At 38.0% G+C, this 25,716-nt stretch overlaps 1 protein-coding gene across 1 annotated transcript; it reads right to left on the bottom strand.

Moving 5' to 3' along the window:
* Positions 1 to 3,041: 3,041 nt before the first annotated feature.
* On the bottom strand, positions 3,042 to 24,423 carry BRMS1L (BRMS1 like transcriptional repressor). Its single transcript, XM_063398923.1, has 10 exons — positions 24,203 to 24,423; positions 19,494 to 19,584; positions 16,191 to 16,318; positions 13,514 to 13,593; positions 10,383 to 10,479; positions 9,905 to 9,988; positions 8,507 to 8,571; positions 7,027 to 7,066; positions 6,202 to 6,328; positions 3,042 to 4,566 (listed from the first exon to the last, which is right to left on the bottom strand). Exons 1-10 carry the CDS (start codon positions 24,336 to 24,338, stop codon positions 4,443 to 4,445), a joined length of 972 nt encoding a protein of 323 aa, XP_063254993.1. The 5' UTR covers positions 24,339 to 24,423; the 3' UTR covers positions 3,042 to 4,442.
* Between the last annotated feature and the right edge of the window lie 1,293 nt (positions 24,424 to 25,716).

Raw genomic sequence — 25,716 nt, 5'->3', positions numbered from 1 at the left:
TTATCTTACTTACAGGAGAAGGAGAACCCACTAATGTTGCCCTGTTTAATGAAATAATGCCGATTATTTTAATTTCTGTTGTCCTATTCCAGCTTGCTTCTATTTGTGAAGACAGTGGTGATGTCTGAAGATTTTCCTTCTGAACTGACACTGTAAAAAAGGACACAAATTCTACGGTTGCTAACCATCTCTTTAACAGTGTGCTTTCTGCATTCTTCTATTTGTCAAAGAAATTACTATGTTCTAAAATTTAAGCCAGATTTTTAAAAAAAATCTAGCAAGTCAAATCTTACAAAAAATATCATGTCTGTGGTTACAATACCTCTTCTAGGAAAACTTGGAGCTTACTGCCTTACTAAATGGCTTGAGTCCTATAAATTTATATTCTTTCATACAGAGAAACTAAACTGAAAGAGCAGCATTGACATTTGTAAAGCTTACAAATATTATGGCCTTTTTTTTAACCCATTACCATCTGAAACAATCCTAACTTACAAAATCATACAGTATTTTCTCCTATGAGAAATTGATGCTCAGTCTCAGTGCCTAGGGTAACTAGGGCTAAATTACTCATCTTACCAATTTTTTTAAATGCTAGTGCTTAACACACACTTCATACCTTCATTTGTTCCATTTAATCATTCAACCTTTATACTGCAGTAGGAATTTCTTTCTTTCAACACTGCATTCAGCACCACACCTAACCTCAGGTACTCTGCCTGCTAGTGAATCTGTCAGATTATTTTCAGCCTTCAAATCTTTCATGTAGCCTCTAGCAAAGTTAAATTTCTAGGAGGGAGGTCTGCAGGGCTGCCAGCACACTGAAATAGGAGTCAGCTCAAAACACCAATTTTCAGCTTTCCAGGCTGGTAGTTCCAGAAAAAAAGTCTCAATGAGTCTGAAATGGTAGAAGTCACATCTGATCCATCAGGACCATTTTCCATGCAGAGAAACAAAAGCATACATAATGCCATAGCAGTACACTTAGGCTGGCATTCCCAGGAAAAGTCTAGATTACTGAATACATGCCGTGCTTTTGCTTCACTTATAGACTGCAAATGCCATTCCAGAGGTAATACACTGGCTACTTGGTCTTAATTGCAGCAGCAACTGTGCCTGTGCCTGGGAACAGCACAGTTAAGAACTTTCTCAGGAATGATGATGTGCCCTCAGTACAGAGCTTACTTTGCCACATGTAAAAGGCTGTGTGGATAAGGCCATCTGTCAAACTCTCATCATAGACTGACAGAAAGATTTGGGTTGAAAGGGACCTTAAAGATCATCCAAGTTCCATCCCCTCTGCCATGGGCAGGGACACCTTCCACTAGACCAGGTTGCTCAAAGCCTCATATAGATTAAAGCACTGAAGATTTTAGCTATTTAAATGCAAAGTCTACTGGACACATGGTTTCTTTCTCCTTACCTCTCTCCCTTGACCTCTAAAAAAATGGGGGGGAAAAAAAGGCTGTTCTTTTCCACAGTAATAACTGAAGAATTTCCCCAGGAAGTATGTCTCTCTTTTGATAAAAGTCTAAGCCTGGTTTTTTTCTTTCTACTTAAAAGGGAAAAAAACCCCAAACCAGACAAAACCTCACACAGAAGAAATTGAACCTATTGTTGGAAGACAGCATAGGTTTTCAAAATGAGTGAAAATTTCAGTACTTAATCATCTCTTACCACTTGATGGGGGTGGTGAGCTACTTACACAGGCCTTGGCTTACAAATATAGAGCAAGATGTTCATGGAGGATAAATAGCCCGTTTTTATAGTTTAAAAACAAACACACTACAACAAAGTGCCAAAATTCAATGCATTTGGAAAGTTTAAGACCTGCTTATTATGAAATACCTAAGCTAAACTCCACATGATACCTACACAGTAAGTATTGTCTGATTAAATCAATTGCATTCCAACTAAATATATCAGATACTTCATTGCAGGAAAGATGAGCAGATCAATTTGCTCTGTGTGTTTGGCAAAACACCAAACTGCATCTCCTCTGAAACATAACTATTGATAAAGAAGCCTTTTCTACCCATGTACAGAAAGTTATTTTTGTCACTCAGTGCCTCTTGTTCTTTTCCACATATCTTCCACCTTTCCACATATTACAGAATTCCTTTCAGCACTTTACAGATCTAAACCCTATTTGTAGGTTAAAACAATGCTACCAAAGCTTGGAAAGTTTTAATGTAGTGTTGTGAAAGATAAAACAGATGGACAAGAGGCTAACAGTGTCTCTACTTCAAAGGACTAAAATCTGTTGAAGACAGATTTTACATTTTATGTTGGATCAAGAAAAACATTAACCGTTCAAATATTAAAAAGGTACAAAGCATGTACCAAATATGATTCACCTAAGCATGAAACAAATAACCAGTTATAAACAAAGACCAACCTTACAGGTCTCCCATCACATACGCAGAAATGGTGACATGTCAAAAAGGAAAGCTCCAGCTCAGTTTCCTGTACTTCTAGTAATGGAATGGGTAGGTCCCAGTTGTCTGATCACTGATCTCCATACTGCTATGATTATTACCTCTCATGTTGATATGAATTATGCTTATTCTGAATTAAGAAACCACATTCATGAAGTGTCAGCCCAAACTGCAGGACTGTATGAAGCAAAGTTTTGCTTTGTAGAAGATCAGATCAGAAAAATACGAATAATCAATTGCAGCTAGAGAGATGCAAAACACAGAAGAGGAAAAAGGGAAGTGGTGAATCATAAAAGCAGTTTAGAGTACCCAGCATGGCCTAAATCCAAATGATTTCAATTTATGAGATTCTTAACAGTGCTTATGTTTGATTTATAAATGTCACAGAATAAAGCTTCCATAAAAGACTTTGTAAAAGTTTGTAAAAACGAACAAAATCTATACACAAACTCTCAAAAATCAAAAGAAAAAAGTGCAAGTCAAAAGTTTTTTTAAAAAGCTTTAGGCCTTCTGATTATTTAAAACTATTTCCCTTTGCCTTTTGATAGATCAACAATTCCAACAAGACTAGAAAAATCAACGAGCAAAACAACATAAAAGATGTCCACTACCACAGATCATTTATTTATATACTAAGTTAAAAAATGCAAATATTTAATTACAAAATTTTATCAAACAACTGTATACATACAGTTCATATTGTTAAAAGCCAACATGTCAATCGATACTTTATGTACATTTGATTTATAATGTCATACAATTGTAGAAAAGCATTACTCAGCAAAAACTGATTTGGCATTTGGAAAGTACTTACCACCCTGCACTAGAAGCAACGATTAATTTATATGTTACAATGAAAATATTTATTTGCTGTGATCATTTAAAGCAAATGGAAGCTTTATTTTCTCCATGAAGAAATCATCATAAGTGGAGAATAAAGTGCACATAACCAACACGTTAACAATTCTTCAGCAATCCCGTCTATCATTCTAGATGCTCGAAGCACATCACAGTAACATCAAGCATTTAGGACTTCTTCTCTGGGGCTAAAAGAGCAAGACTTTAAAAGACATTCAGCTTCCTAAGCTGCATGAAATACTTCCGGTGTACAATAAGATGAAACGGGGTACAGAAATTTTGAAAATAGTGTTTGGTGAAAAACTCATTCTCCCAGATATAAATTCTCCCAGATACATATGACTTCTGGGGAAGTATTCTCCTTTCCTAACAAAATTTCATACAACTGTGGACCAAACATGCAGGCCATGCAACAGCATTTATGTAACCATCCCCCTAGTCGTTCTTTGTGGGCTACACCTAACACAGGTTGGAGCAACACTGTCTACCTTATGCATGAATTTTGCTGGCAATCAAAAACAAACATCACCAATGATTTGTCTGCTATACAATAGAAAAGTGCTCTTCAAAAACATAGTTCAAAATATTGGCTTTGTCTTGTTATAAGCAATATAGTAAACCTTACAAAATATAATACAGTCAGTACTAGCAGAGCTGTTGAGGACAATAATTATAATAAATCAGCACACTTTGGATAAAAGAATGCCTATGCATGTTACAATCTATTCAAAAGCAACAGCTGAGCAGGCTAAATTTACATCCACAAGAGAAGCATGACACAGTCACTGAAAATAAAGTGAGTTGCTGGTAATTATGGTTATCATTTTTTTCACACCAACTGGTCACCAATGGAAAAAGAATTTTTTTTTTCAGTTTACAAATATGATAAGTTTTGAAGTGTTGTACTTGAAGAGCATACTTCGTATCTTAGGCACTGGACCCAATTTAGAGGCAAAATGTCTGTTAACAGGATTTACCCTCAGGTTTCTGAAGGCTGTCCATATGAAGCTTACATACAGCACGACCAATACACATTAGATACTGCTGTAAATACATAAGGAATACAAAACACTATTAAATACAATTTTCACCCCATGGCACATCACACATGGCAATACCACTTGTTTCATATCCGGTGAGCAATGGTCAGTTGTGGTTATGCTTTATTGAATATTTTCCTTTCTGTAGCTGAGAAATATACAGCTTAGACTTGCTTCCATCCGGTCTTTTAAACCAAACCTCATCATGGTTAATTGTTGTAATTATGGCACTACAGAAAATGAGGGAAGAAGGGTCAGGGGAAGAAAAACAAGAAAAATTTAGAAAGCTTGTAAGCTAAAAATAACCTCAAAACTGCAGCTGTATTTCCACACAGTAAATGAAAATATGCATTAGTTTTAAATGCTAGCCCAAAAGATATTAGCACCACTCTAAGGATAGTTTTAACAGAATTCCTTGGCAACTGCATGTGTCTTTAGTGAAGGTAGCTAATGTTTCAGCCATCTATGTTATTCTCTTACAAGAAAACCCTAACAGATACAAATATTTTAATTGTTTCAAAGAACAGTCACACAGAGAAAACACAATAAACTACTAACCATTGCAAAAAACCAAGAAAAGCCTTTAAATTACATTGAATATGAAGTACTTGAAAAAAAGTTGTTCTGAAGCCATGATTTCAAGCACAAAATGTATTTAACTCTTACCCATTATACCAAGACCATAAGAAATAAACTGAAAACTGATTTACTGATTCACTGTTAAATAAGCCCTGCTTTTGTGCTCCTTGTGGTAACCTTTAACATGAATGGTGAACAAAATTCCTTCCCCATACCCCAAAGAAAAAATACCATTTCAAGTAGATTGATGGGGAAAACAGAAAGCACAAAACCAAAGATGAAAACAGTTAATAAAATAAAGATCTATTTCATACTGAGGTTGAAGACTCCCTTTAGTTGTAGAAGTTGCAGGGGTCTTCAAAGCCCAGGAAAGCTCCACTGCATGATTGCCCTGTTAAGCATCAGCTTTTGGCATTTGTCAGACACCTGATACTAAGACCTTTACTTGGTCCAGTACAACTGCTGTGTTCTGCTAAATTAACCCAGAGTTTTTTTACAATCTATAGTTTACTAAAATACTTCCTGTTTCAGTGCTGAACACCAAAATCACCAAAATTTGTTCCTCTTCACCATACACAAGGAAGAAGAGAAACTGCCAGTTCTATAGTAAACTACTGACATATGAAATCAAAGTCAATTTTCCTGAGTACATCTGCATATTTAATCAACACTGGGCTTAGACTCATTTACCCCATTCAGTAAAAGGTAAGATATACATTTAATTTTAAGAACACTCAGACTTGCAGAATTTACAAATATTATCCATACAGAGCAAATACATTTATACATCTTAAATGTTCAACCAAATTTGAACTCTAATATTTAGACTGTTTCAAGGTAGAACCTTTCCTAAAGGAAGAAAATACCATTTAAAAGTTCCTCTTTTGTTTCAGAGCACTAGTCAATGGAAAACAAAGCTTATCTTCAACAGCTAAAGTGTTTTTCCATAATTAAGCAATTCTGGGTGGGTTAACAGATCAAATCCTCAAAGCAACAAATACCCAAGATAGTAGAAAAAAAATACTCAAAGGCTCTCAGAAAGAAGTAACAGCTTAAATTTTTTGAGAGATCCTAACTTGACAACCCTTCAGCCAATTCCAACCGTTACTAGCCTCTTTCACAAGTCAGCACTCATCTTTGGCAACGCCTGTCTTCCAAGGTGAACTAGTAAATGTCACTGAGGTGGCAGTATTTCCACACAGGCCTTACTCCTCAATGCCATACTCAATGCAATACTTATTGCTTAACGTGAATGTACAGAGCTACATAAACAAAACAATCTTTACCTTGTAGGACATTCATCTTTCTTATCAATGCATATCGTCTGCCCTCGTCCATACCACTCGCCATCGTAATAGAGTCTTCCTTCTTCAGATCTAGCACTATGTAGATGCTTTTCTAATTTGACAGGTGCTAAATTAAGTAATAAAAGTGATTTAATATTGACTTCACAGAAAACAATTAAGCGGTTAAATACACTTTCATCAAGTTATTTACACAGAATACACATTTTTTCCAACAGTAGTCTGTCTCTTAATAATTCATGAAAATGGGAAGCAATATAGCATTTTATTTCCAGTCAGATAATTAAAAGTTGTATTTTTATTTTCAAATAGAAGCTATCACCTACGTGCCTACTGTCCCTTTGCCTCCTCACCTCTAAACATGTGATTTTACTTAGCAAGAACATGCTTCTCACTTCAGTGCCAAATATGAATACCACTCCTTTCCCACATCTCTGCTTTTTTAGGGTTGTAGCTTGCAGTCAATATGACCATCCTTTAAAATGCACCTGTAAAGTCCACATGCTCTCAGTTTTCTGCTTAATCTTGTGCAAATACTGGCATAGTTTGCTAATATAAATGTAAGTATGAAGTAAACCACTGTTAGAAGCCTGAACTTTTTATAATTAATAATTTTCTAGAATTTGTGTCAACAGAAACAACAGCAATCAAGCTACAGGTATCAGCTACCTGAGAGGAAAGACAAAAGCCACATCTTCCAGCTACTTCATCCCACCCTCCATCACTATAGCAGGACTATAATAAATACAGTCTGCCTGGATGCAGGTTGCAAGTTCTGTCTTGTGAAACCAGACCATGTCTACTCACGTTCTGGCTTTACCCTGTGTGGCCCCAGCGTAGCCATTGCCTTGAAACACAAAAGAAAATCCGAGTTAGTCAGCAGGCAGAGTCATTTTGTCTTAACTGCCAGCTTTAGTTGTGGAGCAACATGCAGTGGTATTTGCTTCTATATGCAAGTACTTACTTGCATTTACATGCATAAAATACGATGAGAATTCTAAAATAAAAATGTGTTCAATGGTGACTTGGTAGATAAATCAAAAAACACTTTGAGGGTGAAAAAAAATCACCTTCTTTAAAACTTTTTATTTCAGTAACTCAAGCTTTTCTAAATTAAATCCTTAAAATTGTTTTTATGTAATTGTTTCAAGAAAACACAAAATTTCATTAACTCATTCTGAAAAACAAAATACCATATGAACAATATCTTTTAATTTATATAAGCTCACAAATGTTACTTCATGCAAACTCCAGACCACACATAACCTTGGAAAAAAAAAAAACCACTCAAGAGTTTTTGGGGGTTCATTTGTTTGCTTTTTGGGGGTTTTTTAAATTATTTCCAGAAAAGGCAAAACGCCAGCAGATCCTGGGTTTGTTGCTATTGTTTAACATTATGTAAAACTACAGAAAACAACTTGAGGGAAAGATATTTTGTGTCTCTTCCTCTGATGTGATAGAAAGAGAAAAGTCAGACAAGCTCTCACATAAAGGTCATATTTTACTCCTTGTTTAGGAAATCAGTACAGGGGAAAAACCAGGATAGAAACTGACTCAGAGCCAACTCCTCACCAAGTTTTTGAATACACCTAAGTGGTTTGCTATTCCATAAGCTGGGAAGCACTAGGGTACTAGGGGAAGCTTTCTCACTGCAGATGCAAGGCAAGGATAGCATTTCATCACAGCAAGATCCTTCAACAGTCTTACAAAGATCTAAAAAAGGCATTATGCAATTAAAGGTTTGATTTATTTTTTCAAATACATCAACTGACTAAACAAATTTCTCTTCTTATAAACCATGATTCTCTTATAATCTGAGAAAAACACAGCTCCTCATTTTTATGTAAAAAAAGAAGTCAAAGCATAGAAATCTTCTTAAAATAAAAACCTTACTATATGAAAACATGCCATATGAGATTTTAAAAAACCTTCACATAAAGCAAACTGCTATCAGACTATGCTATCATAGTTTCTATCCAATTAGCCTAAACTATGAGAAAGTAGATCCACTTAACACAGGCTTTAGGTTCAATCCTTCATGGAAAAATATGGACTACCCATTTTAGAGATCCCCTTTAATGGATTCCTCTGTATGATTTGGGTAGAATCAGAAGAAATAGCAATAACACAGATTGAAGTGAAAGGATTAATTGATTACTGAAGGAATAAAAATCTATTTAGTGTTTTGATCATGTAAGAAATCCAGTTACATATTTGCAAGCAGCAAAAGGACAATACATGAACCCAGCTAAATCCACAGCCACTGGCATTCCTCCTTTCATCTTACCTTCCTTATTGTTGTCCAGTCTTCAAGTATATCAAGGTCTTGCAACATATAAACTATATAAGGGCGTGGAAATGTTAGGGAAAACTCTTTGAAACAGAAATAATAAAAATACTCTAATATTTGTAGAAAGATATTAATAGCTCTGTTCTGCAGATCCTTTGCAAAGAGTGTACCAATACGAAGTAAAAGCTCAGTGCAAACACACCCATCTTTGAATAATGCAACCTAGAAGTACACTGTAAGAATTATTAAAAGAGGTAATAACAGTAAATAGATATTCAGGCTACTGGAGTTCAGTGTAAGATAAACAGCTGAAATACAACCATTCCATTCCTAAGAGTTCAAAAAGTATTCTATTTGCAGTAATTCAAATTACAATTAAAATTCATTGCAATTTCAATGTACCACTGTAAAACAGCACCTGGACTAGTATCAGCTTAAATAAAATAATTATTTTTACAGTATTCCGCAACATGTATCTTCAAGAGAAAAGTATGGGCAGCACCACATATCTGAATATCAAATATCCAAAAAACAGGAGGTAGAAAGCCCCCTTCCTTAAACTATCAACTGCAAAGTAAAAAATGTGTATTAGAACAATATATGAACTTCAAATCAAAATTCCATATAGTGCAGCTACTCCCTTACAATAGTCTTCACTTTTTACTTTGTTTCTCCCCATTTCATCTCTGAAAAATAAGCAAAAGGTGCTATGGATGTTTAAAAAAATCTCTTAAAATGCTTAAACTTAAAATTCCATTTGAAATTTTAAAAATCCTAAACCATTTTCAAATTTGTTTTTCTCTAAATAGCAAAAAATTACAACTCAAAAGCTTGTAAAATTTCTAGGTATTTGTTTTGCACAGATCTGACAAGTTTACAACTATTTGTAAATAACAATCAAAAAGAACAAATTCATTTACTTCACCACTGAAAGAATTTTTAGCTTTACAAACTGCCTGAAATTGCTGAGATTTTATACCTAATACTCTATTAGTATTTTTGCTTTGGAATATACTCTAAAATGGCAAGGTAACTCATAATTCACAGAATCCAATGCTATTTATATGGTCAGTTGGTGAAGTTCAAGTGGCCTAACTTGATTCTGCTTTTGTCTTGTAACTCTATTTTTCTTTAAGAGTTAGAAAAATCAACTTTTAGAAACAGTTTCTACATAAAACTAGTAGCTAGGTAAGAGAATCTTAATTTCAGTTTTCATGATGGGATGGATGTGGCAACATGGCTTGTCTAATCTGAATTAGAATAATGTCTGCCAAGCAAGAATCAGTTTTGATAATGCATTATCACTTCAATTTGATATTAATGACACATGTAATAAAATTAGCTATAAAACTGCAAACACTGCTAGAAAGAACAATAATTTCAGTAAAAGGATATCTGATACAACAACAGGTTTCTTCTTATCTGGGCTGAATGGATCCTTCCTTTTTTTCCTGGACTGGAGCTCATCATTCCATAATTCTGATAACATATAAGAACATGCTATGAATCAGAAACATTAGTATATTTAACTCTTTTTATAGCAGAAAACATTGTCCACAAATTAAAAATAAAACTTTCTGGTGAGATGCTGTTTCTAAACAGAATAAAAATGTTACAAGATTATATAGGCATAGAGTAATACTCTCAAAAGACACAAGGGATGCTGACAACTATTAAACCAAAGCTGAAGTTTAAATTCAGCCCCCTGCCCAAAGTCTACAGCTGAATAACATTCTAGCAGATAACCTAAAACTCACCAGAAATACTGTGTGTACATAGTAATTAGTGTCAATGACATAGTAGTGTCAACTAATTAGTAGCCAGCAGAAGATTAAAAACAAATTTAAAAAACCCAATATGAATTTCCATCTACCTGAGGTAATGTCAATGCTGTGTCTGTCCTCTTCAAGTCTTCTAATCTTCTCTTCTAGTTCACTTTGTACAGTATCATACAAGAGAAGCTTCTCACTCTATAAAAGCAAGATTACAGATTTTTACACCACTGAATTCAATAATCTAAATATTGACAATTTAAGGCATCAGTGGAAGGAACATAAGAATAGCTTTTTCAGAAGCCAAAAAGCATAGGACATGTCCCTCTATCCACTTAGCATGAGATCCTATCTCCTTAAAGATAGCACACTCACTTAACACAAGTGAAAATACAATTATATATTTATCAGCTACTGGTACCAAGAGTAATTAACACCATGCAGCTAGCTCTCCAGAATAACTCTTCACATTTTGACAAAAATAATAATTTTTCTTCTGAATGGAAAAAATTTATCCATAATGGCTAACTGTGAAGTAGTGACCTCTATGCCACTTTGTATTATAAATCACAATAGCTAATGTTTTCATGGAAAGCTTTTTATAAAGCTACCTCCTATACTAAATTACACACTATCTATACTGATCAGTTACTCTTTAGCATCAAAATCCACTAAGTTTTCTGAAAGAGTAACTTGAAATTAAGCTGAGTTCCAAGCCTTAAGGAAGAATCTTTATTGCTCTTTCATAAGTTTGCATGTTTCCAAAACCATCAGTAGAAAATACAGCCAATTGTTAGATTTTAACATTCACTTTCAGTGAGCAATGTCTTCAACAACTCTGGAAAACAGAGAGCTTGGATTTACTGAAAAAACAGCACAAGCAGCTCAAGTCAATGCATCCAGGTATCTGCTACCATGTCTCTGTCAGAAGCTGCAGTTCCCTACATCCAAATGAGCAGATGTGTGCACCTCAACTGCTCCTGCCCACAGCACAGCAACAGAAACTTCCCTTTACCAGTGTGAAGCTAGTTTGCTGGAGTGAAGCAAATCAGTGGAGGAACGGACAAAGAACTCTGTTCCACTAAATGATTGTCAGGCTTTCCATTCCCTCAAGTTACAAAGTATCCAAATTCTAAAGACCTCCTTTCACATATTTTTCAACCCCTCATCATAAAAAACATTTCCCAGGTGAATTTAAAAGGCAGAAGCCTCTTTATAAACATCCAAAGTGACAAGTGAGTGTTATCTGTTCTGAGACCATTTTAAAATTGCATTTTAAAATTAAATAGTGTTTGTGTTTAGACATGTGTTCTGCTTCAGATACCTGGTAACAAATAAGGTGTGAAAAGCTATTACAGGCATCAGAGGCATTCTTGCTGAATGGTTATATTCCAGAGCAACAGTAATTCTACAAACAGCATTTCTGACTTTATAATAGAGATTTTCTCCCCAAGAGACTCGTATTGGATGGTGAATTGTGAATGTTTCACAACAGCAAAACAAGGGACAAAGACACCTTAAGGGAATAATACACAGCCAAAGGAAATCATTCGATCATGGATAAGAGACCTTGCGAGTCTTACAGGATTCTGTCCAACCTCAGGAGTATTCACAGGAGCAAAGACAGCCAGTAATGAGTCATCCTTCATAATACCTAATTCTTTCCCAATGCATCACGAAAATGGAAAGCTTTTCTAAAGTACACACGCACATTCTTGCTTTATCGTATAGCAGGAACCAGGAATTCAGGAATATGGGGAACCACTCAGAAGAAAACACCTTCAGGCAACTGTAAGGGGGCTGAGGAGTATTATGATGAAAAACCTCAGGATCTAAGCAGCATTGGACATACAGGTACTTGAATGTTTGTACTAGAGTATCCAGTATTTAGATATGTGAACAGGAATCTTTATGTTCAAGGAGAGAAATATATTTTTCTTGTAACTTCTTTTGAAATAGCAACTCTATCAGTAGCCATCTAATGCTAACCTCAAAAAGAGTTCTTTGGTTTGGTTATTAAAGCGTAAGGCATTTTTTGCTAAAATGTCAGATATGTAATCTTTTTAAAAAAAGGTAAAAAATCATGTGGAAATCTATTAATAAGAACTTGATAATAAAAAATAGGAAGACTTAGAGATAGATAGATAGATAGATAGATAGATAGATAGATAGATAGATAGATAGATAGATAGATAGATAGATAGATAGATGCAAAGCCAAACTAATAAAAAGCTTTTCAATATCTTCATTAACAATTCAGACACTGGACTCAAAGGAATACTAAGTAAGTTCACCAACACTAAATTGGGAGGGGCTGCTGACTCCCTCAAGGGCAGAGAGGCCTTGCAGAGAGACTTTGACAAATTAGAAGGCTGGGCAATTGTCAGCCAAGTGAAGTTCAAAAAGAACAAGCACTGGATTCTGCACCTGGGACAAGGTAATCCTGGACGTACAGACAGACTAAGGAAATGAGAGGCTGGAGAGCAGCATCACAGAAAGGCACAGAAAGCTGAATCCGAGCCAGCAGTGCCCTGGCAGCCAGGAGGGACAACCCTGTCCTGGGGTACATTCAGCCACGCAAGCGAGGGGATTGTCCTGCTCTGCGCTGGGGCAGCCTCACCTCGAGTGCTGGGGGCAGTTTAGGGTGCCACAATAAAAAAGGAGACACTAAGCTATTACAGTGTCCAGAGGAGGGCCAGGAGGGTGGTGAAGGCTCTGGAGGGGGAGCTGTATGAGGAGCAGATGAGGTCACTTGGTCTGTTCAGCTTGAAGGAGACTGAAGGGAGACCTCATCTTGGTCTTCTATATCCTCACAAAGAGAAGCAGGAGGGCAGGTACCAATCTCTTTACTCTCGTGACCAGGGACAAGATTTGAGGAAAAGGCATGAAGCTGAGCCAGAGGAGGTTTAGGTTGAATATCAGGAAAAGCTTCTTCACCCAGAGGGTGGTTGAGCACCAGAACAGGCTCCCCAGGAAAGTGGTCCCAGCTTGTCTGAGTTAAAGGAGTGTTTGGACAGCACTCCTAGGCACATGGTGTGATTCTAACTTAGCACATTCTATGATTCTAATTTTTAGATGCTTTGACTAACCTCTTGCATGGGCCTAAATATTACATGGCAATTGCATTCAAACAGCAATAACTACAATAATAAAAACATGCACTGAACCTGAAGAGCATGACAGACAGTAAAGTTAGATGAGATTAGCTATCAGTGTGAAACAGCTGGCACACCTCACAGTGCTGTCGAGAGGCTTGAATTTCACATTCATATTTGTTCTTCACAGATTCCAGGCAAAGCTCTCTATAGATACCTGCAATCAGACAAATTACAGCAATATTACTTTCTTTAGAAAATATCCACCTTCAGAATTCTATTTGAAGACTGCCTGCAAGTCCCAACACATGTACACAGTGGAAAATAGAGATATATTACATTAGGCACTTAGAGTGACTGGCTGCATTAAAGAATAAAAATAAGAACAAGTAAATCCTTAATTCTGAAGATCTTAGAAATCCTTCTCCTTTCAGTCAATAAGTTACACCAGTGGTCATGCAAACTTTAGAAAATATGTCTGTTTCATATTTCTGATCTAACTATCCTGAATATTATCAGTTTTCAAACAAGAACTGAATGGCCTCTTCTATTTTCTAATTAGAGTTTAAAATAAGGTTTTGGAGTTTTAAAACAGCTAGAAAACTGACTGAAAGAGAAAGGTTTTACAAATTAATATTTGGAATAAGACTTTATAATGCAAGACCTTAATAGACTACATTAATTAAAAAGACTGCTCCATTCTTAAAAATAGTCACCTTGTGATACAGGGTATTGCTTCTAAGTATTAGAAGCATTTTTAGACATTTCTGGAAATGTGTCCACTAAGCAGCTGAAAAAAACCCAGTATCTGGCAAGCATCAAGAGACCTTGATTTCATATATTCAATGCATTCAACAGAAAACACTTCTACTGCTTCAGATTAGAAGCTTGAGGAGCTAAGTTTGCACACACAGTGGTGGTGTCTTGCAACTGAAGAACTTTCAAAACCGACTTCCCTTATAATTCAACTTACTATAAATGAACACAGTACTAGAGGAACAAAACTACTAGTAGCAATCCCTCTGAAAAATAAACAACAAAGTATTGCATCAATCATCTTTCCACAGTGATGCTATTCTAGAATTCAAAATGTTCTTTTCTTACATTGCTATGTTATGCTGCCTTTTATTTTCTTAATATTTATGGCTGACTGGCATATTTAGGTTACTGTTTATTTGCCAGAAATTGAAAAATATATATAAAATTATTTTTCTGACTTACTGTAATTGTCCAGATCCACATTTTGTGTGAATAGTACCTTTGAGAGCTGAGGAACACAAGTTGCTTTTCTAACACAGATGCAATCATATCTGAAGTTCAGCTAAATATAGTTTAGTTTGGGGGTTTTGTCACCACTTCCTCCCCTTTCTCAGGTAACAGTAGGTCTTTATGGGTTACCTGCTGGAACTCAAGTCCTGCTATTAGCCACTTCTGTCAAGGCTCTAGAACAATAATAACAAATAACCCAGTTCTCCAGTCTCCTGCTTTCTATGGAATAATTTTATCAAGGTCATTCAGTTGGGGACAAATGGAAAAAGCCTCCTATTTTCTATTCTCAGCTTCAAGGAAACTTGTTTTTAAGCTGAGCTTTTTTGACATTGAAACGTGGCTCTTCAATGGTGCTGAAGACCAATCAGGAGAAGAGTAATATGCTGCATATCCCATACCCACCTACATGAAAGCACTGATGGACACCCACATTTAAAAGGGAAAATGAAAAGCCTGGATTAAGGTTGCTTTTATATCAAACCTTTTGCAAGTTCAACTGAGATCCTCCTGCAAAACCCAAGTGGGCTACTTATGTAGTGTCATGTAAATTTGGGCTAAGAACTTAAAACCCAGAACTGCTGGGTCAGCAGCTGAGAAAAAGCATTACAAGTAAGACCTGGAGGGAGAGAAATGCAATGGATCAAAAGATTTCAAATTCTCCAAATCAGAAGTACCAATGAAGACATATGGGGTAGTACTGAAACAGCACTAGCATTATGAAAAGTATAAGGTGGCTTGCCATTTTTCAGTTAGCCTGCACCATGTTTCTGCTAAATTTCTTAGAAAAGACATTGGTATAGCTTCTCTGGCTACAGAGATCTTGGCTCTCTGACACTTGTGTTAGGTAACCCTTAGACAGCTGAATCCTCCTAACAGAATCAAGCTGTAACACAAAACAAATTTACAATAGGGAAGTACAGAATTTTATCTTCTGATAATATTACCATTTCATATGATTATATGGTTGTATACAAGAAGATAAATGTTCTTGCCCTCTTCTGTGAGCACAAAAACCTGTACAAACATTAGTTTTAGTAACCAAGATTCAGCTTAGATAAAAGCACCAAGGACAAGAGGTTTTTCCTCTTTCTCTAGACAGAACAGGATAGGAACAGAGGAGTAGAAGAGACACAGACTAGAAGAGCAGGAAAAAATATCATCATATTAGATAGCAAGCATTTCATGACATAGCACCTACATATCTCTTCAAAAATGACCATTGTGTAGACTTGATCCCAAACCTTCTGACTAAAAAAGTTATTAGCTTTTACACAGTAATTTTTTTTTACTACACAAAAACAGCCAGCTACTAAGTGAAACATAAAAGAGCCATAATTTTAGTGTGATGTTATCAGACAACTTATGCAAAGAGGTAAGCAACATATTCATTTTGACTTAAAAACGACTTAATATTTAAAATTATGCTACAATATTTCTAACTTTAAAACACACTCCTTCAACAATTCTAAAGAAAACAGAAGATTGACCTTAAAATGCATAGCCAGTTTCTACTTTGAAACACCAGTACTCATTTTACGTGCCTACCTGCCACCTTGGTTCGGATTTGCATATTTTCTTGTAAAGCTGCCAATGGTTCTAAATATTCAGGTGCTTTTCCAGCTATGACCTCTTGTAGCTTTGCATCCACTTGGCTTAATCTTTCTTTGTAAAGTCTTAAAATAAGAGAAATAAAAGTACGTATTTTATTTAAAATAAAACACAAGTTAGAAGAAATATTTTTAAAGTAACTATTTGTCATCCCTTTGTTAATGCTATGAAACACTGAAACAAAATGAGGATTTGCTAGCATTTGAATTTTCCAATACATATTCTCTTTTTGAACAACACTATCCATGTCTGTTAAGCCTTTCTGAAAAGCAAATGCAAATAATCAGAAGTGCAGAAAGGATAAAGATAAATGTATCCCATCTCTAAAGAAAAAAAACAAAAATGCAGATCTGTTAATAATAAGACATGAATCAACATGGAAGAGGAGATGAAAAGGTACTAGAGTACATAAGAACAAACCGGGTTATGTCATGAGAGAGAAAGACAGTTTGTGGATAGAAATGATCATTCATATTTGTGTTCACATATCTGTGCCCACACTACCATAAATCAAGGAAAAAGAGATGCAGGTGCTTAATGAAGCAAACCTCAATTCACTTCCTATGAAAATCTACATGTTGCATACTATTATAAATATCATGAGAATTTGTGACATATTCATTCCTGCCAAAAGGAAGAGCAATTAAAATATTTTTATTTTACTTGAAATTTAGTCATTCCATAGAAGCTGATATTTTCTGGCAGACGGTGAATAAATCTGCTTGCACTTTGAAGAATTTAATGTAGTATCAATTACAAACATTTCAATCTCAATAAAGCTCACTTACTCATCAGATGTTACCTGTTTACACAGATATACCAGATGTCCTTAGGACAATGATGTTGCTTTTTGCTTATTTAAAGTGCACAGGTTAAGTAATTAATTAGACAAAATATATTTCATGTATACTGACATATCAAGACCTCTGAGAAATAACTGCCTGTTTACCTTGCCCCCAGGATCTGGCCTGCAGCCAGTTACCACAGCCTGCAGCTGACCAAACCCCAGTTTGCTGGGCCTAACCCCTGCTGGGCATCTCTGCACACCATGGTTAGCACAGAGCTGCAGCACAATGGTTTAGCCAGGCCACAAGCCTGGGTGCACAGTGCACCTGACTGGCTCAGTCACGAACATTTGATTACACAGCACCAAGTACCAGCTACGTAAGAGCAAGCAGTTATGGACGGGGTGCTATCAGCACTTGGTACCAGGCAGCAGCTGATGGACTGCAACTATTTATCCAGTACTTTCAAACAATAATTTGTCCACAATGAATAAATGCTACCAAACCACTGTAAATGTAAATTATAACATCCAAATTCAATTTCCCTGCAATGGATGAGGAGGAAGTCCCAATCATTACACCATCTCTGCTGTTAGTTGTGACAAAAGTCCCCTTGTTTATGCATCTTCTACTTTCCCAATGTCATCATCTCCCTAGTCACAGCTGCTTCTCCCTATAATCCCTCTTCCATCATTCTAATGCTCTGTTTCTGGTATTCCCACCATCCTTGTTCTTCCAGCCTACACAAATACCTCTCTCTCTCAACGAACCCATGTGGCTCTACAACACCTCCTCCATATACCACAGCTCAAACACCATGTGTAAGCCCTAAGCCCCCAAAAGTACTTGCTTTCTTCCTCTCAAGACCACCCTCTTTCATATTTACTCCTTAAAGATCGGTTTCCACAAATTGTTTTAAGTCATCCAAGCTGCTGAACAGATGGAAAGGGAATGCTGAACTCAAAAGCTGATAGTTTTACAAATGCCAAACCCATCAGTATCGACAGGCTCCAATACTCAGCAGCTGGCTGCATTTCCCAGGTTTTTGCACGTTCAGCCCAAAGAACAGCAGGACAGTCTTCTCTAAACACTGCAGCAAGGAATTTCTTGTTGGATATTCTTTCCAGACCCTATTATTTCCAGGCCTCAGTGTCCTGTTATGCAAAGCCAAGTTATATGTCTCAGTTCTGTAGAAGAAAGAACTATCTCACAATATAAATATGCATCTGAAGCATAATAACAACTAAGTTTTCAATTAAAGCACATGCCCAAGAACAGACCAGGTCTTCTCAAAGTTTCACTTACCAAGTACCTGACTAAGTTAGTTGCCAAAATGCCACCAATTTAAACTTGAACAGAAGCATCGAACTTCAAGTTAAAACAAATTTAACTTCACATACACTGCTGGAGCTTGTCCAAGGAAGGACAATGGAGCTGGTGAAGGGTCTGGAGTCCTGTGAGCAGCAGCTGAGGGAGCTGGGGTTGTTTAGCCTGAGGAAAAGGAGGCTCAAGGGAGACGTAAGTGTTCTCTACAACTACCTAAAGAAGTTTGTAGCAGGGTGAGGGTCAGCCTGTTCTACCTGGTAACAAGAGGCAGGACTAGAGGAAATGGTTGCACCAGGAGAGGCTTAGATTGGATATTCGAAAAAAATTCTTTTCTGAAAGAGTGTTCAAGCATTGGAAGAGGCTGCCCAAGGAAATCATGGAATCCCTGAAAGTGTTCAAAAAGATGCACAGATGTGGTGTTCAGAGACATGATTTAGTAGTGGACCTGGCACTGTCAGATAAGTAGTTGGACTTCATGATTTTAGGTCTTTTCTAATCTTGATGATTCTATGATACAAATCTCAAGCTGTAATGCAAATGACAATCACTTCTGCATAACTGTGGCTATTAAGTTTCTCTCTTCTTTTAAACAGGTTTTTACTAGCTACTTATGTAGGTATTATGGCAGACTAAGAGATAACAGTATTTCCATTTTATTTTGTACTGGTACCTGGTTTGCAGTAATCACTAGAAACTTTCATTGGTACCAACTATAAAAACTACTGCTGCAAAAAAAACCCCAACCTTCTTACTTAGCAAAGACAATGCACATAGGTCTGTCCCAAATATATAAAAGTATGAGAATGACATTGAACAAATAAGTAATTAAATGAAATCTCAAACTAAAAATCACAATTCCTTGGTTCTACTAGGGAGTTTGATGCAACAGACCCAGACTAGCCATTCAGAGGAACAGCATTTCAAAACCATCCTTATAGAAACACAAAAGATACATGAATACACAGAAGCATTCTGGAGCAACTGCCTGCAAGTAATTTCAGAATTCTCAGTCCCTACTCTTCTCCAAAAGTAGCATCCACATATATGAAAGACAAGAAACACCAGCTGCACACAGCATTTTCATGGAATGGATCCCCAAATGAGGCACCTGAAACATTACAATACTTACTGATCTTTAAGGTCTGTAAATTGCTTTTCAAGATTGGACATTTCATCTAAACACTCCATTCTTCTTCTTTCACAGTCCTCATCATCCATTTCTAAGAACAAAAAAAAAATTTAACAATGTAATATACAACAAATAAACTGGATATTTTGTTTCTAGTAAATGCAGGGGGAAGGGCACCTGAACTACAGTTTCTCTCATATTAATATTCTCATAAAGCAGAATATGAGAAATCACTTGGCATATAAGCTACAAAGTAAGAAACCTAGATGTAATTCTAGAATAAACTCCATAAACAGCAATTCCTCTTCGTCAAAACAGGAAACAACAGCACTGTAAGACCTCAAGAGGGTAATTTCATGACTGAAATAGAAAGAATACATAAGAATGCATGAAAGAGAAAAATTAAACTGTGAATATCACACCATGTGAAAGACCCCATTAAGCATGTGCAGTCATAAGCCTCAGCTGAAAATTCAAGTGTGTCCTGGGTTAGTACAACAAAAAACAGTCCCAGAATGCAAGCACAGTTCAGTATTATGTCTGTCATATAAAATTCAAGGTTTGTTTTACTAATATTCTTTAAAGAAAAAGTAACATATAATTTTGAAAAAAGTTTCATCCTATCCAACTGAAAGAGTTGTTTGAAATTAAAATATTAATGTAAAAATATCTTCAGTTCATTTTAATGACCATTTGAAATTACTCTAATGAAACATTTCTTAACATGGAAAATCTAGAATACTACAGACACTTGACTTTATATACCTTTATGAAGCAAAAGTAGTTAACATTAAAATATTCACAGATTTTATTTTAGTTTATATTCCTGGGTTTTTTGGTTTGGTTTTTGGTTTTTTTTTTTTGTAATTTACCTAGGGAAGATAAAGCAACATAGACAATTTTTTGCCAAAACTTTTGACACTGCCATTGAGACATCCAATGTTACTAAACATCAGGTGTTAGCTCCATTGGCCTTTCTTAGACCAGAAAACTGAGAAACTAAGATACAAAGAGGTTCTTCACTCTTTCCCAACCTTCCCAAAAAAAAAAAAAAAAAAAAAAAGCTTTGTTAAGCCATATTCAAAGGTCAGGTAAGTGAAACTGCTTTATAACAACAGTATCTGCAGGAATTCGCCCTCTACAGTTACACTACAGCTGACCATTATGAACCAGTAGCAGGCATGCACAAGGGATGGCCATGCACTCAGGAACTGTGACTGAACTGGTGCAAACAGGTCGGATGCTTGAGAGAAGACACAGTCCTGAGGAGCCCTTACTTATGTAAGCAGTTACTCTGGCAAGAAAAATCCCACCTCCTGACAGCAAGGCAAAGTAGGATCCTGAACCCAGCAGGGATCACTCTTTTAGGCTACAAACTCTGAGCTTTTTGTTTCTTTTTCACTCACATTTTTCCAACAAACATGTTTCTGCTTTATGCTGTCTCCTACACCAAGTACAGAATGCAGCATGCAAGTCTTCATTCTTATTGTTTTGCAAAACAGTAGGCAATTTGTAAAGCTGATGAGGCAAAAGGAGTAGCTTCAGGGCCACTAGCTACTTGGAAGGATCTTACTAAATCAGATTGTCTACTCAGCCCTCTCTGCACTTCTTCCTGAAATCATCACAAGCTTTTAAGACTAAAAACTATACTAACCTTCTCTGCCTGGATATGAAAACCAGCAGTCAGTACAGCAATACCAATCAGCATTACAATGGCAACTATGAGTCCAAATTAAAGACCTAGTGCAGTCTGTCATACTACTGTTAGTACAATCGAAAAGGACAGTGCACGAAGTTTTAAAATATAATATAACCTGAAGTATTTGAAAGCAGAGCAAGAAAATTTGATGACAGAACTTAAAAAAATGCAATGAATGGGGAGGGTGGGGGAAGAGCATATCAGGTTGTTAAGAGATACTATATATATATTACAATATCGATCTCAAAAGTATAGCAGAACCATAATCCCAGAATAAGGCTGAAAATCCTACTAAAGAACAAAGTTTTGACTGTTTGACATAATATCCAGGCCAAAATCGATTTAGCAACTTATAATTTGGCCAGATTTAAGGAATGTGGCAATCATATTACTCAGAGTTGTATGAAGCATTTCTCTGCTACAAAAATAAAGCTTCTTTAAAATGTGAAGGCATGTCCCAGTGAAACCGAACAGGAACAAGCACTGGGATGCCCACAGTTTTTCCCCTTTATTCTCAAACATGTTTCAAATGTGTTCTCCTATGCTTTTGATTCTAAGTATGTTTTACTAAGGAGTTCACTTATAAGCTTTTCTTAAATTAACATGGATTTATTGTTTGTGTATATTTAGGGAGTACAAAGCAAAGAAAACTAGAACTGTAATGCTGGCTGAGGATCAGAGAACACCCACTGTCGGAGGGGAAAGGGACTGCATCTAACATTCTAAAGTTGTGTTGCAAGGAAACTGCTACTCATTGGCATCTGAGGGTATAGCTGACCTCCTTGTAGATAAAGAAATAACACACAGCTCTCTCCAATCTCCCCTCAGCTACAAATACTCTCAAAAATCTTTGACCTTCTGCCTAGAAGTCTTCATTCTACCTATCATTTATACTAAATGTCAATTCACAGGCCAAGTTGCTCTTCAAGTGTTTCATCTTTATTCTTCCTCCAATAAGATCCATAAAATGAAGATTTTCCGAGTCCTGATATATCTTTAATTCGCCACTCATGGAATTTCTTCCTCATGGCCTTAAACAACACACAGACTATGGAATATAAATTGCTGAAAAGGTAAAATGTTGTAAGATAAATTTCATGGCTTTCCAATTGAAAATTTACATCACAGGAGGTGGAAGACTGCACATTTCATATTAAAACAGTTGCTGATAGGCCCATCCTGTCTCAAAACTTCAGATTTACCATACAGTTTCATACTGTAAAAAGTATTTAGGGTACTTTTAAACACATCCAAAATCATTGCTGCTTTTTCCTACTATACTCAAGCAGTTAGTTCAACACAGTAATTAGGGCAACCTGGTTTAAAGATAAAAAAAATCAACACAGCACTTAAAATGTAACAGCACCTAAAATAGCTTATTTTATAAGCTGTGGCCTATATAAAGTGCTTCAAAAAATGGCCAAATTCTCCTCTGGGATAGTGAGCACAACTTGTGGCTTTTTAAATTAATTCCTAACAAACTATTCTATATCCCAGTCAATAAAACACCTGTACTAAATAAGTAACATCAAAAGGAACAGGACAGAAAGAGTGCCAGCTCTCAAGGATGAATCATGCTTCCTCTAACAGCACCTTTTGTCTTCTCAGGCATCTGCTAGAGACAGAAAAAAAAGAAGGCTGAATGCAAGTAAAGCAAATGACAAATTTAACAAAAAAAATCATTATTATTTCAATTGAGGCTTATTTCTTGGGGTGCCAATTATTTTAAGTCTGTAGGAATAATACGCTTCCAAGGAGTATGTTCATATTGGTCAGGACACTGAGACAAGCATGTAATTTTCTGTAAGAATCACACTTTAAGTACTCCCTTAAAAGCATTTCTCTGTGGACTGCAACAAAAATTATCTGTAGAGCTTCTTGAATTGTTTTAAAGCAACACAGACTACATTCACTTAAAACACACTCAACTCCTTCCTAATCCTGGACTCTCAGGCACATGTTGTGATTCTTGGGGTGCCCTGTGCAGTGTCAGGAGCTGGTCTCAAAGATCCTTCTGAGTCCCTTCCAACTCAGCATATTCTACGGTTTTAATTCAGTGCTACAGGGGCCTCAGCACTAAATCACTGAAGCTACCAGAACCACGTCAGGACTAGGACTGCTCCTGGTCCACATCGACATCAGGACTTTTCTCAATTCACTAACCCTGTCCAGCTTCCTTTCCATCCACTGTCTTGCACCTCATCACCAATCAAGTAAGGCACCAAATTCCTACCGGTCATCACCTGGAAATATGTTTTAAGATCAAAGACAGAAAGTAGTAATCACAAGGAAAGTTTGGCCAGATAATAATAACCTTCTCAATAACACAGTGCGGGTATAAAAGTAATCCTTTAAAAGCTAGATTTCAGGTACTAGTGTAATTCAAAATCTACAGTCCAGAAGGAAACTATGGAAAAATGAAGGGACCTTCAACTGAGCAGAGGCTGAAGTGACTTGCAAAAGAGGCCAGTGGTATTGACAGGGCTACCAATATCCCCTCAAAGACAGATCTTAAAAACCTAGTATAAAATTCATGACCTTGCATGGAAATACGTGCTTATATGTAAGTACATACGTGTTCATGTATGCACACATATGTATATTAGCTAAGCCTTAAAGTGGACACCCCAGCGAGGTGTGCGTCCACCCTCTGCGAGGACGCACTCGGGCCCAGCAGGGCACAGCCCCTGGCTCCTGCAGCGAGCGGAGCAGCGCGGCGCAGTCCGCCATGCCCAGGTGCCAGCCTGCTGCGGAGCCGGCGGCTCGGGGCTCTCGGGGCTCCCTGCCCGTGCGCCCCGCCCCGTTCCTGCGCCCTGGCCGGCGGCCCGAAGAGAAGCCGCTGAGCCGAAGCAGAGGCTGGGCCGGGGCGGGGTCACTGGGGGAGGGGAAGGGGGACACCTACAGCCACCAGAGCCGGGGCGGAACCGGTGTGTCCCCGGAGCAGCACCGACGCTGAGGGAGCCGCCGCGGCGCCCTCTCAGTGGCGCTGCCCTACGGGCGGCTGCGGTACCTGAGCTGTCCCCCTCCTCGGAGACGGACGAGCTCTCGGTCTCCTCCTCCTCAGAGCTGCTGCCCTCGTTCTCTCCGTAGTCCACCTCCATCTCATCGTGATTATTCTCCTTCTTCTCCCGGGAATGAACCGGCATCGTCCCCGCGGCTGCTGTGGAGCCCCGAGCCCGCCCTTCCCGCCGCCGCTCCGCCGCTGCCACCGGCCGCTCCGCCCCGCCCGCTGCTTGCGCGCCCGCCCATTGGCCGAGTCCCGCCGCCGTCCGGCGTCACCGCGCGCGCGGCGTTCTGGGAATTGTGGTCCGCCCTGAGAGGAGGGGGCCCATGGAGCGCTCTGAGGGGTTGGGTGCGTAGCGGAGCTTTTTGCGCCCCTGTCCCGTCCCGGGACCTCACAGGACTGCTCAGCTCCGAGAGAAGCTTCATCGCGGCCGGGCAGAGTTCGGAGCGTTGTCTCCCTCAGGAGGCCGAGCAAGTCTGGCCCTGTGCGGCGGGGGCTCGATCGTGGCCGTTCCCTGCCGGAGTAGCGGAGGGAGCACGCGGGGCCTCACGTGTGCCCCCACCACCCGCCTGGCTCCTGCCGAGGAGTTTTGCATCCTGCAAGGCGTTCCCTATGGCTTGGATCTCAGAGGGGAGAGGTCCTTGGGGTTGTTAAGGAGAAATTCTTTACTGTGAGGGTAGTGAGGAACCGGAACAAGTTGCCCAGAGAAGCTGTGGATGCCTCATCCTTGGAAGTGTTCCAGGCCAGGCAGGATAGGGCTTTGAACAGCCTGCACTACTGGAAAGTGTCCCTGCCCTTGGCAAGGGATTTGGAACGAGATGATCTTTAGGGTCCCTTCCAACTCAAACCATTTTATGATTCTATGAATAGTCGCCTCCCCCAGCAGAACTTGCTCCTTCCCCAGTGTCATATGCTGTACCCAGTGTGATATGCTTTAAAGTAAATCAGACTTTACTAAAACTGACAGCTCTCCACTGATAATGGATATGAGAAGGGACTAAAGAGATAATACTGCAATCTGTACAGGATTGGGATTGATTTTTTTAGCTTTGAGTATCAGTACTTTTCTGTTCATTCACCAATTGCTGTTAATTGTGCTACATGAGATATACTGAATAGAAGTGACACTTTCTGGAAAAATCTGTCCAAACTGTCCCCTTGCTCTGAGGGACTGATTAGCTTCACCTCAGGACATATGCACGTACAAGGAAGTCTGGCAGGGATCCTGAAAAGTCCTAAAATACAGAGCTGGTTGTGGCCTGCAGGCCAGTGTGGATATCTTTGGGGTGAAAGTGAGCTCGCTTGTGCTGCACAGGCTCACTCTTGAAATCTGGGCCAGCTGAAAAAGCAGTAGAAAAGCACAGTGTGTCTCAGTGATATGATGTGCCACTTCAAAGAAGTTAAGGTTGTGTGTGCCTGGCGGGAGCAGTTCTTCATACTGAGATCCAAATTTAGTCCCTCTCTGCTGGATGGATGTTATGGAGGCTATACTGTGAGGCGGCTAATAACTTCTGAGTTTC

The sequence above is a fragment of the Prinia subflava genome, chromosome 5 (genome assembly GCF_021018805.1).
Source record: "Prinia subflava isolate CZ2003 ecotype Zambia chromosome 5, Cam_Psub_1.2, whole genome shotgun sequence".
NCBI lineage: Eukaryota > Metazoa > Chordata > Aves > Passeriformes > Cisticolidae > Prinia > Prinia subflava.
Note: the sequence above shows the minus strand (reverse complement) of the source record. Positions and strands in the feature narration are given on the sequence as shown.